At 35.0% G+C, this 27395-nt stretch overlaps 1 protein-coding gene across 3 annotated transcripts in view; it reads right to left on the reverse strand.

The window, feature by feature from the left end:
- Positions 1-27395, reverse strand: part of TRDN (triadin) — a 394176-nt gene that overhangs the window by 157983 nt on the left and 208798 nt on the right. For all 3 annotated transcript variants that reach the window (XM_023254312.2, XM_045057981.1, XM_045057980.1), the window contains 2 exons: positions 10155-10208; positions 2831-2860 (listed from right to left, as the gene is read on the reverse strand). In XM_023254312.2, the coding sequence (XP_023110080.2) occupies positions 2831-2860; positions 10155-10208 (84 nt within the window). The remainder of the gene's footprint in view (positions 1-2830; positions 2861-10154; positions 10209-27395) is intronic.

Raw genomic sequence — 27395 nt, forward strand, 5'->3', positions numbered from 1 at the left:
GAAAGGGAAATAGAAGCTCATGAAACAAAATCAAATGGCTGGCTAGAAGAGCTGGACATTGAGTCTGTTCTCCATTTATACACTGGAAACAATGAAAATTATTCTAGATAGCTGTCTTTTTTCTTAAACATCATAATATTCACAATTACAAAACTTTTCCAAATAAGAGATAAAAGATAATCCATAAAACTCTTTGAAAACAACACCAATAATAATAATAATAATAATGATAATGATAATAATAATGATACTACTAATAATAATAGGGGTATGTAATTTATACATTTTATAGTTGGTGGTGGACACTGGATCACTTGAATCTCCATGGCAAAGCTCTACCCAAGCTCTCCAAGCTCTTCCAAATATTGCATACTGATTACAAACAATTTCTCAAAAAAAGAAAAAGAAAATGAGGCAGCAAATTCAGGGAAAATAGAACAAAAAAATCCAGGAGCCATAGCAATGAGAAAAAAGAATCATATATAGCCTAAAGTTGTTCAGTTAGTAATTTGACTACTGTTGTATATACCCAAAAGTCTTTTGATACTTTGGTTTGAATGCTAACAAATGGAAAAATAACTGTTCATATTATTCTTTTTCTTAACTTAAATGGTAAATTGTTCTTTATTCCCAAGAAAGAATGGTGGGAGAAAGATTAACATTTTTGAGTAGTGTCTTATCAAAGTAGTTAACATTTTGAGTAGTTACTGTCTTATCAAAAACTTACTACCTCTTTTTTTCTTGTAACATATCTGTATCCTCATCACAGTGTTGATCATGTAAGTGATATAATTTCCAGAATATACTGAAAGATTTGCTATGTGTACATGCGCAGTTAATACTGATTTCAATCTCTTGAAAACAAACATACTAATGTGTCTTTTTAGGCTTTATTATGATACCATCGTTTTTCTCTCTCTGAACAAATAATGACCAACTAAAATATTTTTTCTGTCTCATATCCATGAACTCTTAGATTCTTGTTTAATAGAAGCAGAATGTGACTCCCAAACTATGATTATGCAAAATTCTGATGATACTAAATACTAAATATAACACTTGCTTTGCATTTTTCTCAAATTACATAACATTAATTGGATACAACTGTCATTTTCAAAGTTGGCAATGATTGCTTGTATCTTCATACTATTTTTACTAAGAAAATAAGCCTGGATTAATAAACAGTGGTGATATTTAGATCCTGTCTAAGTATTGTCAGAGTGCATAAGAAACACCTCTCTAAATAAAACCATTGTGACTGAGATGACCTTAGTATTTCTCTTAGCTTGACTAAATTTTAGACATGTTATAGACCCTCGATTTCCCTTTTATTAGTACATTTGCTTTAGAAAACTTGCAATTGTAATTTTTAAAAATTTTTTAATGTTTATTTATTTTTGAGAGAAAGAGAGCATGAGGAAGGGAGGAGCAGAGAGAAAGGGAGACACAGAAACTGAAGCAAACTCCAGCCTCTGAGCTGTCAACACAGAGCGTGATGCGGAGCTCCAACCCACAAACTATGAGATCATGACCTGAGCCAAAGTTGACACTTTGACTGAGTCACCCAGGCGCCCCTAGAAAACTTGCAATTGTACATTCTTTCCCTGTTCCTTTGAAATATAAATTGTCTATACCGAGAAGTGTCTTTCTTAGGACTGATGAAGCATCCTTTTGAAATGTAATCATCAAAGGACACAGTGCCACTATCTCCCAATCTCTATGGGAAGGTAGGAGCCTAACTTCAATAAGCAACAACTAGTAACACAGATGGCCTAATCACAATGACTCGCACCCCATGCCCCAACCACCCTGTGTCCTCCAGTACCTTTCCACTAGCTAATCTCAGAGCTTTAAAATTCTTAGGCTTTTTGTTTCAGTGGTGTTGAGAGTTCAACTTCTCCTATTACAATGGGCTTGAGTCCTATTGCAAGAGTCTTAAATAAAATCTTCCTTACCTGTTAAATTCTATTGGGTGCAAGTTTTCTTTGACAGCAAGAATATTTTACTCCATCTCAGGACATTCTGACAAAAGGAGGTGGTGTGCAGGGGATGGACTATAACTTATTTGCAACTTAATAGACCAAAGTAGCATCAGTTGCTGGTTAGTGTCAGAGATTAGTGGTTAATAGAGTAAAAGTTTTGAGATTTTGAGAGGTTATGTTTTATCTCCTTTATCTTGAGAGAGATGAGATTTAAAATTTATTTTTGAGGGGCAACCTGGGTGACTCAGTCGGTTAAGTGACCAACTCTTGATTTCGGCTCAGGTCATGATCTCACGGTTTGTGAGTTCAAGCCCCACATTGGACTCTGTGCTGACAATGAGGAGCCTGAGTGGGATTCTCTCCACTACTCTGACACTCATGCTGTCTCTGTCTCTCTCAAAATAAATAAATAAACATGGGACACCTGGGTGGCTCAGTCAGTTGAGTGTCTGACTTCAGCTCAGGTAACGATCTCATGATTCGTGGATTTGAGCCCCGCTTCAGGCTTTGTGCCAACAGCTCAGAGCCTGGAGCCTGCTTTGGGTTCTGTGTCTCCCTCTCTCTCTGCTCTTCCCTCACTCATGCTCTGTCTCTGTCTCAAAAATAAATGAACATTGAAAACAAAATTTTAAATAAATAAATTTTTTAAATGGAAAAAAATTTTTTTGAAAAGTAGTTCACCCGTTTACATGAGGTAAAGTACAAAAATACATTCATGAGAAATGTATCCATAATATAGATCCAGTTATCCAAAGGAAATACAGACAAGATGGCAGTCAAAACTCAACTCTGAATTTTGGTAAATTGTTTACATAAAAGGCATAGTGGAATTTTTGCATTAAACATACCTTCCTTCTTTTCATCTTTTTTAGCTGTTGCTGAAATAAGATAAATAAAATCATGTTAAGACATAGTAAATGATCATTCTTCAGAATACTCCTGGGAATATGAGAAAGCATTCCATGTATTTATAAATTGAGTGGGTATCTATGCACAAATTAATCCATCCAAATCTGCAATAAGAGAATAACCTGAAAATATTATTTCATATGAGTGTTTTTTAATAACTCAGATATAAGCATAAAACCAAAAAAGAATTAAAAAGTATGTCATAACATAGACAAGAAGTCAAATTAAGAAGTACAGTATATGTTTAGTATAAGTTCATCTTAGGTTTGAAATTGTTATATCTGAGAAAACCACAAACACTTCTAGAAGAATATGAATAGATCTATGCCCAAAATGAAAGTAATATTTTATAAATTATCTCTGCCTAACTACTAAGAAATTGTATACCAGTTTATTATACACATTTACAGTAGTTGTGTTTAAAAGGTACCATTTCAGCAAGGGGTAATGACAGTCCCACCCTCCTTTCAACAAATGTATGCCACCTTTACACAGGGAAAAGGCATAGCACATTTTAATCATCTTTGAATTCTGACTTCCTCTGTGGTGGATTTCATCTAATCCTGGATCATGAATCTAAATCTGGATCTAGGTTGTAACATGTGTTTGCTACCAAAAACACGTAGGGTTAGCTGGGGATTGCTCCAAATAGGATGACTCCTGGTTTTGTGTAAAGTTCATTCAGGAGCCAAACCCACTCAAAGAAGCCTTAGGTCAAACAAGTTGAATCAGAGACTGTGTACATCTCCTTAAAGTAATCCTGCCTGAGTGAATTAGAATTTGGGGGACTGGTGCACCTGGGTGGCTCAGTGGTTTCAGTTCATGGTTCGGTGAAATTGAGCCCCAAGTGGGCTCCATGCTGACAGTGCAGAGCCTGCTTGAGATTTTCTCTCTCCCTCTTTTTGCCCCCTCCACTCTCTCTCAAAATAAACAAATAAGCTAAAAAAAAAAAAGAAAAGAATTTGGGGGACCACTTAGAACCAACACGTAAGACTACTTTGGGTGTTTAGTCTGGGCTACGTTTACTAAAGCGTCTTCTCACGGGGGTTTCACAGTAGTCTTTTGAGGAAAGTAGCCCAGAGTAAGAAACCTACATTACAGACAGTAAATGGTTTGCACAGGCTCATACAGAAAACAACCAACAGGGGCGCCTGGGTGGCTCAGTCGGTTAAATGGCCGACTTCAGCTCAGGTCATGATCTCGCGGTCCGTGAGTTAGAATCCCGTGACAGGCTCTGTGCTGATAGCTCGGAGCCTGGAGCCTACTTCTGTTTCTGTGTCTCCCTCTCTCTCTCTCTGCCCCTCCCCTATTCGCACTCTGTCTCTCTCTGCCTTTCAAAAATGAATAAATGTTTAAAAAAATTAAAAAAAAAGGAAACACCTAAGAGGTCTAAAAGTCAGGAACAAAAGACTGAAAGAGAATATCTTTAAATTTATTAATTTAATTTATTATAGGTTATTTTGTTTTCTATTTTCTAAATGTCATTAAGCGTTGTTACTTTTGTAGTAAAAAATTATTTTATAACCAAAATAATTCTACCTTGTAACATTTGTTCCTTTTAATAGGATTTTAACTGTAAGATACAAAATGTATAAAGGATCTACATTTATAATATTTTTTAAGTTAAAGCATCTGTCTATTCCAATGACATAATGAGGATAGTAATGAAGACAACTACAAAGAATTGGAAGATATGAGCAACACCTGATAGATTTCAAAGCCATGAGGCATAATTTCAGCAAACCCTACAGGTTTGACTCAATAGATTTATTTGTTGTTAGTGCTTTACTTTATAAGTATGAATTTCCTCCAAGAAGCTTTATAATTTTCAAAATCATCCAATAAGTAAACATTTTGATTCTGGAATTCACTAATTTTTGTATTTCGCCTGGAATTTGTATGGTAAAGAAAAAAAGTGAAATGGATTTGTCCTTTAATTTACTGCAAGAGACATATTTTGCTTTTCTCCTATATAATTATCTTGACACTATTTCCCAATATTTGAGTCTCTAATGAGTTGGATCAAAGGATTTAGGTAGAGAGCTCTTTAAACAAAAGCAAAATAACACAAATTCACAAATTAAAAATTGCTGTCCAGGGGTGCCTGGGTGGCCCAGTCAGTTAAGTGTCTGATTCTTGGTTTCAGCTCAGGTCACAATCTCACAGTTCATGGGTTTGGGCCCCACATTGGGCTCTGCACTGTCAGTGCAGATTCTCTTCCTCCTTCTCTCTGTCCCTCCCCTACTTTCTCTCTCTCTCTCTCTCTCTCTCTCTCTCTCTCTCTCTCTCTCAAAATAAATAAATAATTTTTTTAAAAAATTTAAAAAATTGCTGTCCAGGGGCAGCTGGGTGGCTCAGTTGATTAAATGCTCAACTCTTGATTTCAGCTCAGGTTAGGATCTTGTGATTCATGAAATCAAGCCCCGCATCGTGCTCCATGCTGATGGGGTGGAGCCTCCTTGGGAGTCTCTGTCTCTCTCTGTCTTTCTGTCCCTCCTCAGCTCATGCTCTCTCTCTCAAAAAAAAAAAAAATATATATATATATATGAATAAAAAATAAATTAAAACCATAAAAGCAGGGGCATCTGGGTGGCTCAGTTGGTTAAGTGTCCGACTCTTGGTTTTGGCTCAGGTCATGATCTCACAGTTTGTGGATTCAAGCCACAGGTCAGGCTTCATGCTGATGGCATGCAGCCAGCTTGGGATTTTCTCTCTCCCTCTCTTTCTGCCCCTCCCTAGCGCACTCTCTCTCTTTCTCTCAAAATAAATAAACTTTAAAGAAAAAAATGCTGCCCGGAGGGTCCTGGGAGACGCCCTGGCAAGAGAGTGGCCCTAAACTTCACCAGTTTAGCAATAAACACACTCGTTGAGGACAACCAATGCCAGAAAAAGGACTGAGAACATGAATGCATTTTGAAAACCCGTTATCTCTTCTGAATTCTACAGAGAAGAAAAGCCCTCCAAAAATAGGCAAAATCTTTTGCAGATTTTTTTTTTAATTTCTAAAATAATCTAAGAAGAACAACGCATTCATATGCAAGTGCAGGCATGTGGGTATGTGTATAAGTGTTCTTCTTTCCTACTTTCATATTCTTCAATAGTTTTGGTTTTAAACTCTACAGTAACAAGAGTTGAATGAAAAAGTTTGGCCTATTCCTTCATAGTTGACGCTGGCTTTGCTTCTTGCCCTGTGTTCCTTAAAATGAGTGGCTTTTATTCACAGCCATCTGGAAAGCCATGTGGTCTGTCAAGCTGGATTCCACTCCAGAAGTTAACCCAAACCAGGCTTTCGGGATCCAGCTGCTTCCAGAACGGTTTTCTAACTTTTGTTCCATGTGTCCCACTGCAGACTCTCATTCAACTTGCTTAATTCTATTTCACTGGATTATGTGGCTCGATGACCCTGAATCTGCTGAGTAGACATGATTCTTCATTATTGGACTCTTTGTTTTCATATTCCAATGAGACTGCAATGGTTAACATTTTAGTTGTCTTGTTCTGTCTCTATTTTCTATCTATAATATATCAAAGACTTTTAATGTTTGCTTTAGAAATCCAAAGGGGAAAAAAAAAGCCACTGGAAATACGCTAACACAGATGAATATATGATGCATATAGACTCATCTTTTAAGGAGATTTCTGTTGTAACTTCCGTCCTTCCTTGAGCATTTCATTGTCAGCAGGTGTCTGCCCAACCATTGCATCTGCCTAATTTTAAAAAATTCCTATTTTTCTTCTCACTTTTCCATTTTAGTCTAATTCCATTTCTTCAACACAATTTATTATGTAATGTCTATGAATCAGATTGATCTCCCACCTAGTTCTTACGGGCTATACAGAAAATTCACTGCATGGATGACCCTCCATCTGCTCAGCATAAATCCACCGAAAAATGAATCCTCATCCTCTCCCTTAAGTTAGTTCCTTTCCCCGGGATTTATTTTTTTATTTTTTTTTAATGATCATTCATTTTTGAGAGAGAGAGAGAGAGAGAGAGAGAGAGAGGCAAAACACGAGTGGGTGAGGGGCCCAGAGACAGGAAGACACAAAATTTCAAGCAGGCTCCATGCTCTAAGATGTCAGCACAGAGCCTGACCCGGGGCTTAGACACACCAACTGTGAGATCATGACTTGAGCAGAAGTCAGACTCCTAACCAACTGAGCCACCCAGGTGCCCTCCCTGGGACTTATTTTTGACAATTAAATCATCCTATTCACCCAGCCTTAAAAGCTCAGTACTGTTTTAATCTTCTCTTGTTTCATTGTGTATCTTCTATCAATTAGCGTTTTTTCAAAATATCCAACTTAGTTGCAGCTTTCCGAAGTCACTGACACCATCATAGTTGAGGTTGTCTCATAACTTGATAATGACAATAACCTTTCACAATTATCACTAACTCTTTATTTAAAGCCATCTACACTAGCAATGCTTTTTTACTGCCGGTTTATTCTTTAGTCATGCTCCAAGCCCACATGAAGTCATCCTCTCCTCATCCATTAAGAATCCCTCAACCCAACTCACTAAAAATCACTTCGTCTTAACTAATATGACATTTATTACCTCTACAAGTCAATTCAGCATTACATGATATTCTATTTATGTTATTATTTCAATTTCTTATATCTCCAATTTATAATCTATAGTATAGAGTCATTTTTTTCATATTCTTCTCAGTGTCTCAAAACTTTCTTAAATTTTTTAATATACTTCCAAAAATGTGTGATAAATATTAATAGAGCAAAATATTTACATATTTACACACAGCTTATATAAAACTAGATATTAAATATTCCCTTTGTTAAAAAAGTTTAAAAAATAAATAAATGAAGAGATATATTCTAGTCTTTTACCACAATATAAACATCATTATCAATTTTGTCACTTTATACTGCAAAAAATCAGGGTGCCTGGGTGGCTCAGTCAGTTAAGCGCCCGACTTCGGCTCAGGTCATGATCTCACGGTTTGTGGGTCTGAGCCCCGCATCAGGCCCTGTGCTGACAGCTCGGAGCCTGGAGCCTGCTTCAGATTCTGTATCTCCCCCTCTCTCTGTCCTTCCCCACTCACTCTCTCGTTTTTGCTCTCTGTCTCTCAAAAATAAATAAACATTAAAAAAAAGATATTGTTTACTTCAAAAATATCAGCCTCTGCTAGAGAAATACTGCCAATTGTGCTTAAGCTCTGTCTTCTAATAAAGTATATGCAAATATTAATTATTTCTATGCATGATTAATAATATGATTATGGTATTATAAAACCTAAGAAATATCTATGGAAGATGTGCACAACACAAGTGACATTTATTCCTGCTTGAAGTGTCCCTCTTTTGATGTGTCATTGCCATTCTAGTGAACAGTGCTTTGTGCACTATGTTTAATCAACACACTTATCTAATTTCTTAAAAGAACGGCTCTAACAAGACTTTGAAACTCCACGGTATTAAAGACTCAACAGTAAGTCTTTTACTCCAAAAGAATAATTTCTGAGGCTTCCTTGTCCAGCATAGTTGGAATGCAAAAATGAAGAGCCCAAGGTCTGAAGCTCAAATTTGAAGCAAGTTTCCATATATCTCTGCAATTTCCTCCCCTTGAATTCCTCTAATATGAGACTAAAGCAGCATTAAACTCTTGCCTCAAGTGGCAGTTCCATACCACGAAGTCCTCAGAAGCTTCAATCAAAGCAGAAGTGTCCCAGGGCAAGTGTTTTTTTGTTTGTTTGTTTGGTTGGTTGGTTGGTTTTGCTTTTTTTTGTTTGTTTGTTTTGTTGCTGTTGTTGTTTTGTTTTTAATGATAACATCTATATATTAACCATGATACTTGAGGATCTGACTCCGAGTTGCATTTTCATGAATAAAAACCAAAAGTGATAATATTTGTCCTTTCCGCCTCCCGTAATATTTGTTATACTCTCTATTAAAATTCTCCTAAAGAAGATTCTGTTTTCTTAAACAAAGAAATGATCAAATGATGATCAAATGAAAATTAAAAATTAGTATTATAGCTCCCAGCCCTCTTAGTATACACTACTTATAAATAACATCATTGGGTCAGTGGAATGGAATGCAGTCAACCCATGTAACTAGTATTTACCAGGATGATTCTGCACATAGTTGGGTCCAGGATTAAATGCAACCATGTTATATGTCATATGCTGAGGAGTCTACTACAAAGGCCTTCTTCCCAGAAACAAATGTAATACCACCTAAATTCATATCCTTGATTGCTTGATATTGTATAATGTAGTGGGCAAGAAAGTAAAGATCTTCTCTATTGGAGTGGAGTGGTGGGATGGGTTAACAAGGTGATGGGGATTAAGGAGTATACTTGTCATGATGAGCTCTGGGTGATGTATGGAACTGTTGAATCACTGTATTGTACACCAGAAACCAATATAACACTGGATGCCAACTAACAAATTAAAATAAAAACTTAAAAAGTAAAAAAATATTCTCTATTAAACATTTTACCCCTTTTCCCCCCTAAATTCTGCAAAGTTTTCATACATGACAAAAGGCAGAATACTTGTGTCCTTCCCTTATACTTACATCAGATTACTCCTCATGGTTTAAGAATAATGGTCACATAATTCATATTCCAGTCTGTTGACTTGGAGTTACAAGATTTAGAATAGCTTTCTCAAAGGATGTGATTTTGGATGATAGTTAAAAAATAACTTTATAGAAAAATTGTTTAAAAGAAGTATCTTTCCCAAACTGATGCTTTAAAGAATCAGTATGTTTTTAAAGATCTCTTAAAGGAAACCACTTCTGATGACTCCAAAATATTTGTAAGTGATGGAACTGATTTTCTCACATGGCTCCTAAAAACTAGGGAGATTACTTTGCAGTCATATCCAGAACCCAATTTCTGCAATCTTGATATAGATGAAATAATATTAACTTTATAACATTCTGACTAAGTTTTCTAATTTGACACAAGTTACACAAAGGAAACATTGGAATAATTATATTTATTTGTAAATCTCTACCAATCTTTCTACCATCTACCAATATATGGCTTATTTTTAGAAACATAACTAAAAGATCCATGACTGAAACTTGGAGTCAACATACTAACTCTTGGGTCCTTTATGGTTCCTCCAAGTACTAAAAATAAAATACTTGAAATGTGTATTTTAATGCAACAATATTTTCTGTAATAACCCAGCAGATGGTGCTATTCTGCAATAAACAGCTTTTGCTTTGTTTAAAGTGCTATGTACTTTCTAAAAAGAAAGAAATAGAATGAAGTGTTTTATTGCTTACCTTGTGCTGCAACTTTTGTAGTCCCTTGTTTGGTTTCAGGAGCTTTCCCTGGCTCTTATAAAGAAAAAGATAAATAAATTACCATGGCGGTCTATTTCCGAAAGATATTTAACCCCCCAAAAGGGGGAGAGTAGAAAATCAAAAACAGACATAGAAAACATTGCCCTTGGCACTCGGAATTTTTGTTATGAAATGAATACAATTGTTAGAGGGATCATTAAGAATTAAGCTTATTGAGACCAAAAAAAAAAAAAAAGTTTCCCAAAACTGCCTTATTGTTGTCTAGCCATGGCACACTTGGCATTTGTTTGCCACCTGAATCTGAAAATCTCAGAATTCTTTGTAAACTATTTCTGTATTATCAGTGCTTTGAAATGGATGGAACAGGTAGACATAAAGTGCTTCATAGAAGTTCACTGAGTGACTAATATGTGGATAAAGTCCAGAACTCCCAATATGCACTACCAGTCTGACTCAAGATGCCATTCCCTGTACCGCTGGCATGCCCGCCACGACTCCATTAAGGTCCCGGGTGACAGTATGTCTTATTGTGATGGAATAAGAAAACTTCATTCTGAATCTTTCTTCTTTCTTGTCTTAGGTTTCTGATTTTTCCAAAATTTTCTCTTTAAAGAAACAGGATACAAAACCACACGTGATAACTACTTAATTATTTAATTAGCATGAAAAGTAAAGGGGAAATAAAGATTATAAATACAAATGCTTATTTCCCATTTTACTCAATAATGATTTCATAATTATCTTCTGTAAGTTTTTGATAATTAAATTATCATTTAATAATATGGGAATGAAGATTTGGTCATTTGTTATAGATGTTGGCCTTTATTCATTCATTCATCATGTGTTTATTTAGGACCTATTATGTGTATACATTAAGCAATCTGTAAATGTGGTAGCTAATACATATATATATATATATATGTATACATATATATACATATATATTTAATCTTTCATTTAATCATCAACTGTTGATTACAGCTTATTTAATATTACACTGTTAGAGTTATAAGATTGTGTCAGAATAACTTGCAAAGAATGAAAGTTTCCATGTTTTTCTGGGCAAACAAAAGAGGTTTAATTTCTAACTTATGCTTCACCTCTTGTTGGTGGGTTAATTATTCATTTATATCATAATTTTCAGGATTATGAAAATGCCAATTTTTATTCTGCATTTTATAAAAGAAATCTTATTTGACTCACATATAATTTTTATTATTACCCTATTTATCATTCTGAGAAAATATCTTTTGCCAAATTAAATTGATTTGACTTTACCTATAATCTCATTATTATTAATTGTCATTTTTTTTCTTGAGGAAAAATCCATGCCAGCTTCATGCTAGTGCTATTTTTGTCACACTTAGGATAAATCACCTCAATACTTAGCCAAGATTTATATACAGATATTGAATTTTTTTAAGTATTCCTGTAACCTTACCTAACCTTCCTCTAACCTAAGTGACTAGCTTTTAGTAGCCACTTAATAAATATTGGTAAATGAAAAAATAGATGAAAGGATGAAAGAATAGGTCCAAAAGATCATCAGAAGTACCCTAGCCTGCTATGGTGTTTCCTTCTTTAAAGATCTTAACATAGCAGAGAATTGTAAGGTAGTTCCTAATTTTTAAAAAGAAGATTTAAAAATTGTGGTCAGTATAGTACCTTAGAATTTTAACAGCTGATTTTCCTATCTTCTCTTTTTCCTTTATGTTCTCTCAGATCACTGCTCCTAAAAGATCCCTCTACACCTAAATCTATTGGAATACTCCATACACCCAACTGTGAATTATGGGGAACTTTTCTTAGGGTTCTATTACTTCTCCTGTTGATCATTCGTTACTCTGTCATCTGCTTTCTCCCTCAGTGGGCAGGGATCAGATCATGCCCCTGACCATTCAGCATTTTCCATTTGAGTATCCTGACAGGTGACAGACTCTCTAGAGTCACATCTTCACTAAACTTACCAGGTATCTGACTGTGTGCACATTGAGTGAGCATGTTTTAAGGGCTCATATCCTATGGGCTCTTCTTTCTGTTCCTTCTTCCCCACTCCCTAAAAATCCACCAATCTGCTAATGCACAGTGATGCATTAAAGATACTGTTCCCAGGGATGCTTAGGTGGCTCAGTAGGTTGAACATCTAACTCTTGATTTTGGCTCAGGTCATGATCCCAGGGTCATGAGATCAAGCTAAAGGTGGTGCCTGCTTGAGATTCTGTCCGATTCCCCCCAAATCCTCCCCACTTATTCCCACCCCTTACACACACACTCTCTCTTTCTAAAATAAAATTTTAAAAAATTAAAAAATGATACTGTTCACAGATAAAAGGTGTTATTTTAAAGGGGTCATTCTACAGACAATGTCCACCCACAAAGGAATAACTTTAATGGAGCTAATTCTCAAGTCTGTGGCAGTAAAATATTATTTATCACTCCTAATTCCATTTACTCTTTCTCTGATCTCAAGCTTTTACATCAGTTTATATTGATTCACAACTATTATATTAACTACATCCTAGTAGAAATTAAAAGTTTAAAACCAAATGCTTTCCAACAAGTCTGCCAACTTGCATCTACCCGACATCAGCCTCAAATCTATTGAGGACATATGCACAGGTGATCGGATTTGATATCTGCTTGTGTACAGCATTTCAGTTTTCAAAACCAGAAGTCTTTAAGGAAGCAGTTAACTCTGAGACAATAAATGCACAGCATTAAACCCACACCAAAAATCACATAAGACTGAAAACACATCAAATCCATAAACTCTTTATTATAAATAATATTTCTGGATTTTATCACTGCCATCTGCAAAAGGAACTTTTTATTTGGAAAAACTTCAAATATATATAAAACTAAAGAAGAAAGTATAATGAGCTCCATGTTCTTAGCACCATTTAATAATTGTCAAGTGATGGCCAGTCTTATTTTCTCTGTATCACTCACTATCTCCTCTATATGGATCCCAAATGAAAATTTTATTATAGCAAATGATTTCATCATTCTCTAGCTTTTATTTGATAATTTTTATAGTTATGTGTTTTAAATAAAATACGATGACTTAAATTAAAACATCAGATGATAGGAAAATTAATGAAAACTTATAATAATTCTGAAATTGATAAGGAGACAGGATAGACCCAGATTAATGTGCCAGTATAATTTACTTGGAATGTTTTAGCAGAAAATCATCAGAGGAGTTAGTAAGTTAGTATTTTTAGGTTCCTGAAACATGTGTTTATATAAACAAATTGTCATGAGTCAGATAAGACACATGGAACAGTCCAATTTACAAAATTGAAAAAATATTATGATTCTGCAAATATTTTGTTAAGGAATCAATTTTCACACACAAGTTTAAATACTACTTTAATATCATGAACTCTTCATCGAACTCTTTGTCTCTAGGACTCTGTTTATACTGACTTCTTTTATTGTTTTCTTTCTTTTTTAAATGTTTACTTTTTTTGAGAGAGAGAGAGGGAGAGAGACAGAGTACAAGGGGTAGAGGGGTAGAGAGAGAGGGAGACAAAGAATCTGAAGCAGGTTCCAGGCTCTGAGTTGTCAGCACAGAGCCAGACACGGGGTTGAAACAAGTGAAACGCGAGATCACAACCTGAGTCAAAGTCAGACTCTTAACCGACTGAGCCACCCAGGCACCCCTATACTGACTTCTTTTAATATGAAGTATAAATTCATTGAGTTTTGAAATGTATGTTCCACATAACTTTATTTTTAAATAATCTCTACACCCAATGTGATGATCTCGAACTCACAACCCTGAGATCAAGAGCTACATGCTCTACCAGCTGAGCCAGCCAGATGTCCCTTTGCATAACTTTAACGGCAAATGGACTGCTATACTGAGTTTAGTACTGGTTTTTGACTAATGGACATAGACGAAGAATAATAGTATTGTAGTGATCATACTTACATTTTAAATATTTTCTAAGCAACCCCCCAGTCCCCCTTCAAAATAAATCATTAACTTTATAATGTTTTTATTCTTTTAAGTAACTTGGGAGTGATCACTTTCTTTTTCAAAAATAACAATCAGTAATCCCTATATAATATTTAAATACCTTCACTTCAACAAATAACAGCAAAATACAAAAGAAAGAGTGGGAGGAAAGAGGGAGGAGTAATCTGGCAAAGGCAGGAGAATAAGTAGCAACAGGTGGTAGGGTAGTTAATGGCTTCTGATGATTTAGTCTTCATCTTGGTCATTTCTAAATAACCAGCCCACTGGATTCTGCAGTACAGATCTCTGTTTCAGTGTGTGATAATATTTTAATTATTTACTTACAAAACTGTAGCTTCCTCCTAATCTATAGACTCCCTCTGATCATTGGTTATTTAACCAACTTCATAACTCTAGCATCTGGCAAAATACTGGGAAAAACTGTCCTTCATAAATATGTAAAGAATTGATTGCATAAAAAATCTAATTGACTAGTTTTAAATGAGACATTTAACTTAGGAATCTGGGGGTGCCTGGGTGGCTCAGTCGCTTAAGTGTCCATCTGGCTTTTGATTTCAGCTCAGGTCATGATCTCACTGTTCCTGGGATCAAGCCCCATGCAGAGCTTGCTTGGGATTCTCTCTCCCTCTCTCTCTGGCCCTCTGTGCGCTCTCTCTCTCTCTCTCTTCTCTCTCTCTCATTCTCTCTCTCTCAAAATAAAAACAAAACAAAACAGGAATCTGTTTCAGTTTTAAGATGATAAAAACTAATTCAACCTTTTTTGCTCTTTGATCATTTATTATGCTATATGCAGAAAATGTTTTAATTCTAAATTTCAGAACTTCATTTTCACTATATAATAATGTGATCCTGTGGTAACGCTCCTCCATAAGTAATGTGGTGAAAACCTTAAGGCAAGGGAAGGGAACCTGGTTATGTGTCCGTTGGTGACAGTCCTCAAGACTCTGTAACATAGATGGCCCATTCAGGCTGTGTGTTACCATATATGGGCGACAAAGGAGCAAAAATTGTACAAAGGCCACACACCGCTGTGCTGGGGGCTCAGTTTTTCAGGTAGGAAACCACTGAGTGAGTCCTGCTACAATCCTGGCAGCAATTTGGAATTTTTTAGAATTTCACTATTTGAAACAAATCAACAACAATTTGCATGGGTTTGGAAATTCAGGAATTCTGTTTAAAGGCATGACATGAACCAAGCATTTCTTTAGGCCTTAAATTATGAATCAATTTTCTTTCATTAATTTTCAAAAAAAAAGATACAGAAACATATTTTCAAGGCCATGTCTTGCTAATTTTAGTACTGCAGGATATTTAGATTGCTATTAGGTGAGAAAACTAAACAGAAAAGTTGAATAAGTTTTCTATAAACCAGGAAAGAAAGAAATATTTACTGGTTCAGCAGCCAGACTTTGAGCCAGCAATATGAGCCCTCTTTGATTCCTCAAAAAGCATGCATCCTCTTTTGAAAAAGATTCTAGACACTGATGAGAAATCATCCTTCAATCTAATGAACTGCTAAATTAAGCCCTAAATTTTGTTTTCTATTCTTATAAAATATAATATTTTTAGATGTAGATATTCCCGAAATAGAGAAAGGTTAACATTTAAACTAAAAGTTACTCTATGCTTAAAAGCTCTTAAAATGAGCCTCTTGTACTTCATAGCTCTAGGGAAGCATATTTCAGAGGCATTGCTTCATCTGAGTATGACAATTACCCTATTGAGATGAGATTAATCATGAAGCAGCCTTCGGCCATCCTGTCTGACCAAGGGGACAGAAGCCTGAAAGGAGGGCCTATTTGCTGCCAGATATGCAAATTGCAAAAGGTGCACAATGCAGAAACATGAATAATTTATCAAAATAATCTGTTATTGCTAGAGGTTAAAAATCTAAATAAACTGGCAGCATCATTTACAATAGGTAGCATAATTTAGCTTTTCTTTTCCCCCCAGGAAATTTTTATTTCATCAAGCAATGTATTTTGTTTTAGACTCAAAGTGGCCTTTAACTTAATACCTTAGCTTTATAGAGTTTAATTCAGAAAAAAAAAAGATCATTCAATGTCTGATAAAATATTCCCTTGATTTTTTCTTAATCTTTAAGAAAACATATCTTTTCCATCAAAACCATTCTAAGTATTTCTTAACTTGAAAAGAAAGAGCTTTGATGTTTTAATTAAATTTAAGTCAGCTTCTACCTATAGTTTCTACACATGGAATCAGCTTTTCCTTATATTATTTGGACAGAATTAAGTACAGGAAAAAATCTTGAAATTCAGTCAGAGTATTTGCCATTGGAGTAATGTACATTCCCCTCTCATGGCATCATCTGGCTGTCTGGATAGAATGTGGTAAAGATGAAAGAATTCTTAAGCATTAACAATTCAGAATTTCAAGTTGAAGTCCAAGGTATTAATTTATTTAAATGACTAAAAGAAGGAAAATTTTTAGCATGAAAATAAAAGTTATTAATGAGACACAGATCATTTAGCCTTCTATTCTATTATATATACATATATATACATATATGTATAAATAATAGAATATATTCTATATATGTAGAATCATATATATATATATATATATATATATATATATATATATATACACATATATATATGAAGTTACATTCTTGGAAATGCCAAATAGAGAGATACCTGTCTTAGAGGAGTCCTAAATAGATCTGCCAAAAGCAAAGATAGCCCCAGCTGATCACTCCTGGTCCCTTTCTACCTTCTACACCACCTTTCTAATTTCAATAACTGAACACAGATAAGAGTATTTGAAAATTTTGCCCATATTATGTTTTATATAGGCATTTAATTATGCTTATAACATGATATTATGTTTTGATAGCATTTTTTTATTATTTATTTCTTTTTATTATTGAGGTTTACATTGGTAGTCCTCCCTTATCATAAAATAATTATTCCCTTTGGTAAAATTTTAAAAGCAAGCATTCTGACCACCAAACTGGACTGATTCTCTTAGGAGAAGCCTACCCTTCCTAGCACACTTAGGACTCAAGTAGATATTTAATGTTTTCATTGAAATAAATGTTATAGTTTTAGAAAATTATTGCTTTCCCGATAGAAATTATTTAAATTAAAAAAAATGTTTATGTATTTTTGAGGCAGAGAGAGACAGAGCATGAGCAGGGGAGGGGCAGAGAAAGAGCGAGACACAGAATCCAAAGCAGGCTCCAGGCTCTGAGCTGTCAGCACAGAGCCGGACGCAGGGCTCCAACCCACAAACCACGAGATCATAAGCTGAAGTCGGACGCTTAACCGACTGAGCCACCCAGGCGTCCCTCCCGATAGAAATTAGTTATTTCTTTAGTAAGGATTACTTTAGATTCTTCATGAAAAATATAACAAAATATTTTTTAAGAAGTCAGTTTATTTGAGAATATAAGCTACTTCAATACACACACACATACACACACACACACACAAACACAATGAAAACAATTTCTGACTGTTCAGCCACATTTTCCAGTTAAAATTTCAATCTTAAAAATTAAGTGAGGTACTGGTAAATCCTCTAGCTCATAACATACACATAGAATGGGGGAGTGGTTTCCTCATTAAATGATACCATATACCAGAACCATCTAAATCAGCCCCTAAAAAAGTACCAGTCCCTATTGTTCTAACATTAGTAAACAGTGTCTGTGAATATTATCATTCTGTTTTTCACTTTTCTAGAAAACAAGAAACACACACCCTTTTTGTCTAATTACCCAATTTGGAAATGTTATGTAAACAAACAATTGTAAGTGTAAATGTAACTGTACAAAAAAATAAAATAATAAGCGTAGTGAAGGAAAAACTGAGAGTGAAGACTGCTTTATTCTTATTTGTGTCATCAATCTCTAACAGAGTGCTTGGCACTGAGAAGGCATTCAGTAAATGTTTTTGCATGAATAAATGAATAATGATAAGGAGACAAGGTGTTTGAAAAATCATTGTTATATACCTGAAAATTGTAAAGCAAATGGATAGCAATTATCTTCATAAAATTGCTCAGACTCATTGAGTCTTTTTTTTCTGTACAGTACTGTAGATGTCAAAATCTGAAGATGTTATTCAAAGAAAATCTAAGTTTCTTGTAAAAATAGCAAGGTTTAGAAAATGTAGATTTATTACACTGATAAGTTAGAAAGATTTCCAAAAAGAAGGAGTCCTTAATAAAGTGTCCTAAATAAAGCAATTCAGAGGTATATTTTTAAGCAAACACTTTCTGCTAAATTTTGTTCTTGGGTTGAACAGAGTTTAGGGAATGAACTACACCCAATGATATTAAATGTGAAAAAATTTCTCCAAATAATCACTGAGGTCCATCACTCATTCTTTATTCAATATTTGTTGTTTGTGTGTTTACTATGAACAAGGCACCATAGCATCTAAATATAAGAACTAGTTTCACCCATTAGGAGCACTATATGAAAAATGCTAAATAAATAGTATAGTATTCTGAGTCTTAGTATTGGCAATTTTTAAGGAGGCAGAAGATAAATAAGTCTTGAAGGAGAATGTAGAGGCACAAGCGCGGTGAGGGAAGGAAAGGTGCAAAGTGAGATTATTGATCAATCTGGCTGGGGCAGAAGAATATTGTTGGTGTTAGTGAGAAGTGAAAATAAAAATTTTTAAATTGTTTGAAACTAAATTATGGTCAAAATAATTCACTTGAAATCTCAGTAATCAAAATGTGCTTTTTTTCTTAGAACATTAAGAGCCACTGCATTTTTGATAAAGGGAATTGCCCAGCAATGTTTTAAAGAGATGGTTGTTAGGAGAAAGGGTATAACCTGGTAGAAGCCAGGTAAACTGAATACTCTATTTTTAAGATGACAATGTCTAGACTGTGCAAGTGTTTGTGGAAACAGAAAGAAAACCGTTAGACATTTAAAAGAAGATATTAAGTATTTTTATATTTGTTTGACATGTACAGAAGAGGAAAATGAAGGCTGTTTACTCAAGTATGACAAGTTTGGGGCCTGATAAACAGAATTGTTTTTAACATAATTTAATTAAAGTTTACAATGCATGTTGAGTTTGAGACAATGTTGGAACTTCAAGTGAAAATACTGAGTGGTCATTGGGAGGAAAATATGGCCCCTGAAGAGATAGGAAATTCTAAAGTCATATGGAATATGGAGTTGTGAATTAAAATTACAAGAATGAAATTTACAGTTTTTTCCAAGGGTTAAACACAAAGCCTCAAGTTGCCTTTCCATTGAGAACAATATTGGCCAGTAAGGTATCAACAAGGTTTCAAAAAGGTCAAAGAAAGAGGATGTTGGAAAAAGGAGGAAATAAACCTTAGAATTAAAAAAAAAGAGAGAGAGAATTTGTTTTGTTATCTAGATAGATAGTCCCTGGCAACATTTGTGAATATGAATCTGGATGCAGATAGAAGAAAGCCTATTTTGGGGGCTGGTCTCAGCCAATCAACAACCACTGTGTGGCTAGACTGACCTTTGTGGTTCTTATTATGATTGCAAGTTGCCTTTAGCAAGAACCATCAGGGAACTTTGAAAACAAAAGTTCTGGAAATCACACACCATATCTGGGGCCACATAGTGAGGTCACAGGGGAGAGGAGAGAATGAGAGAGAGAGAGGGAGGGAGAGAGCGAGCAGGCCTGGGGTTTTTGCTTTTATTGTGTCAACATGGATGGACCTGGAGGAAATTATCCTAGGTTAAATAAGACAGAGAAAGACAAATACGGCATGATTTCATTTATATATGGTTCAATAAAACAAAATAAATGAAAAAAATTCATAAATACTGAGAATGGAATGGTGGTTGCTAGATGCGAGGGGCAATTAAAGGATGGGGCAACAGGTGAAGGGGCTCAAGAGGTACAAACATTGAACTACAAAATAAGTTATGGGGATGTAATGAACAGCACGGTGACTATAGTCAATAATATTGCATTACACACTTGAGGGTTGCAAAGAAAGTAAATCCCAAAAGTACCCATCACAAGGAAAAAAAGAAAACCCTGTAATCTGGTATGGTGATGGCTGGTAACTAGACTTACTGTGATGATCATTTCGCACTGTATATAAATACCAAATCATTATGTTGTATACCTGAAGCATAATGTATGTCAGTTATATCTCAATAAAAAATCCATTAATCATAATCTTTTGCAAGCATACCCTTGTTTTAAACAGTAGATAAGGATTCCTTTTTCTCCACATCCTAGTTAATACTTGCTAATTCTTAGGGCACCTGGGGGGCTTAGTCGGTTGAGCGACCAACTCTTGATTTCAGTTCAGGTCATGATCCAGGGCCATGGGATCGAGCTCTGCATCAGGTTCCGTGCTGGGCACAGAACCTGCTTAAAATTCTCTCTCTTTCTCTCTCTCTCCCTCTGCTGCTCTCCTCACTCAAGTTCTCTCTCTCTTTCTCTCTCTAAAATAGAAAGATAAAGAAATAAAATAAAAATACTTGTTAACTCGTGTCTTTTTGATAATAGCTATTCTAGAAAGTGTGAGGTTACATCTCATTGTGGTTTTGATTTTTGTTTCCCTGATGATTGGTGATGTTCAACATCTTTTCGTTTGTGTGTTTTGAGTTTGAACTTGTTCCAAAACTAACTTTTTATTCCCCTTATATTTTATGTTTTGTTTTTTTTTTTCTTTTTTTCACATTTTATATTTTTGTTTTCACATTTTATGCTTTCATGTTGCGTTTTACTTGTACTATTTTTGTCTTTTAACGTTTACACTTTCTTTACAAGCAATCAATCTACTACCTTTACTATATATTTACCTTTACTAGTAAGATTTATAATTCCATATGTTTTCTTGTTACTAATTAGTGCCCTTTGTTTCCAGCTTAAAGAAGTCCCTTGAACATTTCTTTTAAGGCCAGTTTTGTGATGTTGAACTACTTTAGCTTTTGCTGATCCGGAAAACTCTTATCTCTCCTTCAGATTTGAATGACAACTGTGCTAGTAGAATATTCTTTATTAGAATTTGTTTTCCTTGCAGCATATGTTTCCTTTGAATATATTGTGCCACTTCTCTGGTCTGCAAAGTTTCTGCTGATAATTTGCTGATAGACTCTTATGGAAATTCTCTTGTACATAGCGAGTTGTTTTTTGTCTGGCTGCTTTAATACGCTCTCTTTAACTTTTGACATTTTAATTATAGTGTCTTAGTGTGGATCTCTTTGTGTTCATGTTATTTGGAACTCTCTAGGTTTCCTGGATCTGGATGTTTGCTTCCTTTCGAATGTGAATCTCCTTTATATGTAGTCAAACGGTTTTCAAAGTGCTGCTTCTGTACTAAATGTGGCTGCATGCAAGCCTTTTAAGAGTATTATCTCAGTCCTCTACTTTTGGTCTTTTGGTCTCCTGCATGCAAGTCCTATTGGTTTTAAAAGCTAGATATTTGGGGGGTTTTTCTCTCTGATGCAGATATCAAGGGTTTGGGTGGCTCATGTGGGCACAAACCCCTCACTCTTCAAGGAGAAGCTCCAGGTTTGTAAGATCCCTCTGTGGGCTGCTGCTTCAAAGGTGGGGTGGTGCCTCTCTTAGGATCTTGATGTGGCCCTTTCATAGGCTGCGGTGAAGGAGCTGTTATGTCAGTTTTCAGGTATTTTTCAGAGGGAACTGTTCTGTATGTAACTGTAGATCCAGCATGTGTGTGTGTGGTAGAGGGGAGTTCAGAATCTCCCTGTATGCCCCATGTGGATCACCTTGTTAATACATTTTAAAGATGAAGGAACGGAGGAAAAGAGCCATCAAATTATTTGCCGGTGGCACACAATTCCAAATTGTTTGGGATGGGATTTGAATCATGTGTCTCTAGGGCTGATGTTCTGAACCCTGATATGATATGATATTGCCACTTCCTATCAGATTTCTGGTGGTGAGGTCTTTGTGAAACATTTCTTATTACACTAGTGTTTCTTATGTTGCTATAATTTTCAAGTTTTAAAAGAATTTTGAATGAAACAATTACAAAAGGAAACAGTCCTACTTTTACCTTCCTTAAGATTCATTTTGCCAAACATTTAATATTTTGCCACGCTTCTCTCTCTTCTTTAATCCTTTAAGATAGCACACATTTTTTATTTGAAAGTTTTATTGTTTTAGTTTATCACCAAGAAAGACAGAGAGAGAATGTTTTGTGCATATCCATATCGAGGGAGTTGCATGAGGGAAGAACAATGATACATACGCACAATCTATCCTCATGGCATGTGCAGATTAGGGGAGAGATAGAAACATATGTGAACAAAGGCAAGCATAGAAGGGATAAATGCCTTAAGCAAAGTCCTGGTGAAATGCTATGCAGGCTCAAAGGAGAGAGAGAAGTGCTTTGAGGATCAGGGAAATTCCCAGGAAATGATAGTATTTGAGGTTAGATGGGTAAGAGTATTTGCATGTGAAGATAAACAGAAAAGTAGATGAACACAAACAAGGGCCAGCTCTGTTTTGTAGGTTAGGAGTTACTAAAACATGCTGTATTCAGATGGGTGTAGGTAGAAAGAAACTTTGCTCTTTCAGTAACTATCACTGCAAACTCATTCTCTAGACTTACTTTTCTCCATCTCTTAGACAAAATTAGGGAAAGACCCTACAGCTTTCTTGGTTATGCCCAGATAATGAAACAATGTCTCCTTTTCCAAGCACTTAAAACATCTAAATTTGGTGTAATATCAAAGCTCCCAACTTTTATCCCAATTTAAAATTGTGCCATAGCTCAGGTTGGGCCTGCTTTGGGCTTGGAAGCCTAAAAGTGGGAAGGGTGTTGTGGGATTCCTGTCCTTTTCCCTCACTCTGCCTTGTACCCACCCCTCCTCCCTTCCAGGATAGGAACAAAGAGGAGGAAGCAAGGATAAAGAACACAAACTTACTTTCCTGGCTCAAGTGTAACTTGAGTTTGGTGCCATTTGTCCATGTCAGATGTCCCCAAATGATTGATTCCTTCTCTCCTGTGGCACTATTTTAGATTCTTTGATATCCCTCCCCTGAAGCAAACTGACTGTTGTTGCATGGTTGTGGGAGGTCTCTTTTAACTGCTGCTACAAAACCCTTTGTTGTCCTCAACCTGCTCCCATCAATATCATCTTTGCTGCTCTGGATCACTCAGTGGACAATTTCTAACCTTAGACTTTTCCAGGTGTAAGACAGTACCGATGCATGAAACTGCAGTCCCCATTTTAAGGGACATATCAAGTTTTCTGAAGCTCTCCAATTTAATTTAAAAGAGAAATATCATCATTTTCTTTCTCTCTGAGTATGCAAAAAATGCATCCCAGCAAAAACGCTGAACAAATGTTTTCATCTTCCCGGTGAAGGATTCGTTCACAATATTCAACTTTTTTTTTATGCTTATGTAGCAGAAAATATGATTTTTCAGAGCCTTGAATACAATGCCCAGGAGTTTCTTAAGTCCATATATAATTTGGCATGTGTCATAAAAGCCCTTTCATACTATTAAATATAGTGTTTTCTTTGATTGAGTAAACGATTTTTGAAGATTAGCCTGTCTGCTGTGACTGCCTAATGTCTATATTTAGTTTCTTATGTAAATCAGTATTTGAAGATATATATCTCTGGTATCTCATTCATTATGATGTACAAATATAAATTATATATTATTTATACAGAAGTTTGATCCTCTTTATGGAACACGTAGTGATGTAAATTCATCAAGGAAAAGAATAATGTCTAAATGTGGACTAGAATAATTATTGCCATCTTAATTGTTAGCCAAAATCTATAAATTGATACATCTATAAATCACTTCTTGTCCACTTGAAACGATAAAAGTGTGAAAGTCTACTTATTGTACATCTTAAAATAAATCAGTTTTGATATTATTAACATATTTTAGTTAATTAAAATATTTTTTCTGTGATTTACCTTGATTATTTAGTTACAAATGAAAAATTGTGTGCCATTAATTTAAAACTTATTTCTGTAGTGAAAGAACACTATACTTCTCTCTAAGTATGATGCATGTTACACTTCAAACATATCAATAAATTTGAAAATGTACTGTTATCTATAAGTTTAGAAAATTTAGAAAGTCCTCATTTGGATTATGAAAATAGATCTTTCATTTTTAGTCTTCTTTATTTAAATTATATGCATTATTACACAATTTAATTTTTTAAAGTATTTCCCAAAACTCATTAGATTACTAACCTTACAATTCCAAATTTGGCTTTTTATTTTTTTTAAGAAAAGGTCTTCTCAATTTTCATTGAGATAAAGAAACTAGAAAAGGAAATTGAAAAGTACTTTATATTTTATTTTATATAAATATAAAATCGTTATTTTATATAAGTATATCTGAGGTTTTTCTCAGTAACTAAGACTTGGTATGTTTCTCCCAAGGGTCACTGAAAAAAAATGGACCTTAGGATTAACAATGAGGTACCACTGTCCATTTTTTCGTGTGTTGAAGTAAAACAACATAAATGTGTTCACCTAGGGCAGTAGAACATGTAGTATTATAATGGTAGTAGTAGTAGTAATATTTATAGTAGTATTAATAGATTTTGACCCCAGGCTCCAATTTCTTTGATGCGGAATTGAGGCATATTTATTGTTTTCGATCATTAGTATCAAATACTTTTCTATGGACCATTTTGTATTTTTTCAAATTACTGTCATTTTTCAAATTACTGGATATTCCCCTTGCATGCTTTTGGCTTCTATAATCCTGTTTGCCTCTTGATCAGCAGACTGTCCACGTAGCACAACCAGTAAGGGCCCCCCACCTTTTTTTTTTCTTGAGCTCCTGCAATCCTGCCCACCTGTGCAGCTGATAGAAAGTTTCCAAGTACCCAGAAGCTGGCCAGGCAAAAAAGTAGGCCAGCTTCAGGGCTGGGGGCTCAGCCTTTGGAGGTGACTCTGCTGGGCTGGGACCAGTGCAAAATAAACAGTTTTTTCTGATTCTCCCAGTGCATATCGCTTGTCTCTTCCTGGGCACCAAGTATTTGCTATAACATTGCTGTCTTCAGATTTGTTTCACAGCTAAATTGCATGTTTCTTTATTTAAAAACCGGCTGTGTGGCCCCAACTGTAGGTCCCAATTTGTGTGAATAGCAAGCTATGGTCTTCATGCATTTCTTTGATATTTGCCATTTATTGAATTCAAAAACACCATTGTCCTTATCAATAAACAAGAGACACTTATGCTCTGTTTTCAGATATTTCTTCAATATTAGATCTCAAGAGAGACAGAAAGATTGTTTTTTTTTTTTTCTTGCTTGACCCTGGCAAGTTTCTTTTAACTTGGGAAAGCAGCTTATAACACTGAATGTAAATCACATGATTAATTTTCTTAGACCAAATTAATTTGATTATTCTGGCAATATTCTAACATCCAACAAAATCTAGATTAAATTTTTTTTCTCTAAACAATTCAATTCAAAGTTATTAAAATGTATTATAGACTTTGAATATTAAAAAAAAATTAGAAACAGAAGTGCCTCGGTGGCTCAGTTGGTCAAGCGTCTGACTTGATCTTGGCTCAGGTCATCATCTGACAGTTCGTGAGTTTGATCCCTTCATCAGGCTCTGATCTGATGACACAGAGCCTACTTGGGATTCTGTTTCTCCTTCTCTCTGCCTCTCCCTCACTCACGCTCTTGCTTTGTCTCTCAAAAATAAATAAACTTAAAAAAATAAAATTTAAAAACATAAAAATTTTAGAAACAACTCACAGGTCAAATTCATATAAAGGCAATCAAATTTACTAAAAGTAAATGACTTATAAATCCTTACTTAACTAAATACAGAGCAGAACTAGATATTATTTTTCTAGTTTGGGCTAATATACTTGTTGCCATTATTTGAATATTGAAATAGAGGTTGATATTTTAAATATTTAAAGTTCCTCAGGGTAAATGTGTTTCTCTTGTATCAATATCATCATTTTTATTTATAATTAATATTATTTTATTAATACTATCTCTATGCTTAATGAGATAAGTAATTAAATAAGGGAAGCTTGGAACACTTCTATTTTGGACTTCTTGTTATATGAAATAAAGCATTTCCTTCTTGTTTAAGTCAAACAATATGGGATTTTCTATAAATTTGCTCTAGAAATTAGCTGTTAATATTGTTGTTGTCTTTAATGTTGGTTTTTAAAAAAACCATCATTTGTGTTAAAATATTTGCCCATGTTTATATATGGCTTACAAAATGACTCATTGCAACCTTTTTAGAAATTATATTTTCTCATTATGTATGCATATAAAATAAAATAAAATATATAATAATATATAATATAAAGTTTCAAACTTTATGTTAAAATTTATAGTTTAAAATTGCAAGAAAAAGTGATATTATTTTTTTTTAATTTTTTTAACGTTTGTATTTATTTTTGAGACAGAGAGAGACAGAGCATGAGCAGGAGAGGGGCAGAGAGAGAGGGAGACACAGAATCTGAAGCAGGCTCCAGGCTCTGAGCTGTCAGCCCAGAGCCCGATGTGGAGCTCGAACTCACAGACTGTGAGATCATGACCTCAGCTGAAGTCAGACACCCAACCAACTGAGCCCCTCAGGCGCCCCAAAGTGACATTATTTTTTAAAAGAGGTGATAACACTTGCTATGTTGGAAAGATGCTGGACCAGGGATAGGAATATCTGCTATTTAGTCCAGGCCTAGCTGCCTATCTAATAGGGTTATGACACAGATCAGGTGAAATAATTTACGTATCCACCTCAAAAAGGCATTCAGTTCAAAAGATGAATATCTGAAATAAACACAATGCCACTCCTCCTGTGCCCCCCTCCCGAGTTTCCTTTATTTTAGAGGTCTAAATTGATTTCAATAATTGACCACTTGTTTATTCTTTTCTTGTGCTTTAAAGTCCCACTTTTATGTTTTAAGTTCACCAGTAAAGAGTGAGCCGGTAAGGGCAGTCCAAGATGGTGGGAAGATCCTGAACTCATCTTGTCCCACAGACACAACAAATCTACAGTACAAATCTATTTATATGGAACAATTTCCTCTGAGAAAGGCCAGAAAAGTATCTGGGCAGCTCTTCTACAACAAAGAATGAAATGGTCACAAAGGATAAGACAGGTAGGAGATGCAGAGATGCAGTTTCACCAGAAATGCCAACGATTGCAGGAACACACAATTGGGAGGGATCTCTCAAATCCAGAGCTTCTCCCTAAAGATTTTACCCCCATTAACCTGCTTTACCAAAAATGTTCAAGGGACTTAATTAAGCTTGAAGAAAGGGA

The sequence above is a fragment of the Felis catus genome, chromosome B2, assembly GCF_018350175.1.
Source record: "Felis catus isolate Fca126 chromosome B2, F.catus_Fca126_mat1.0, whole genome shotgun sequence".
In the NCBI taxonomy this organism is placed as follows: domain Eukaryota; kingdom Metazoa; phylum Chordata; class Mammalia; order Carnivora; family Felidae; genus Felis; species Felis catus.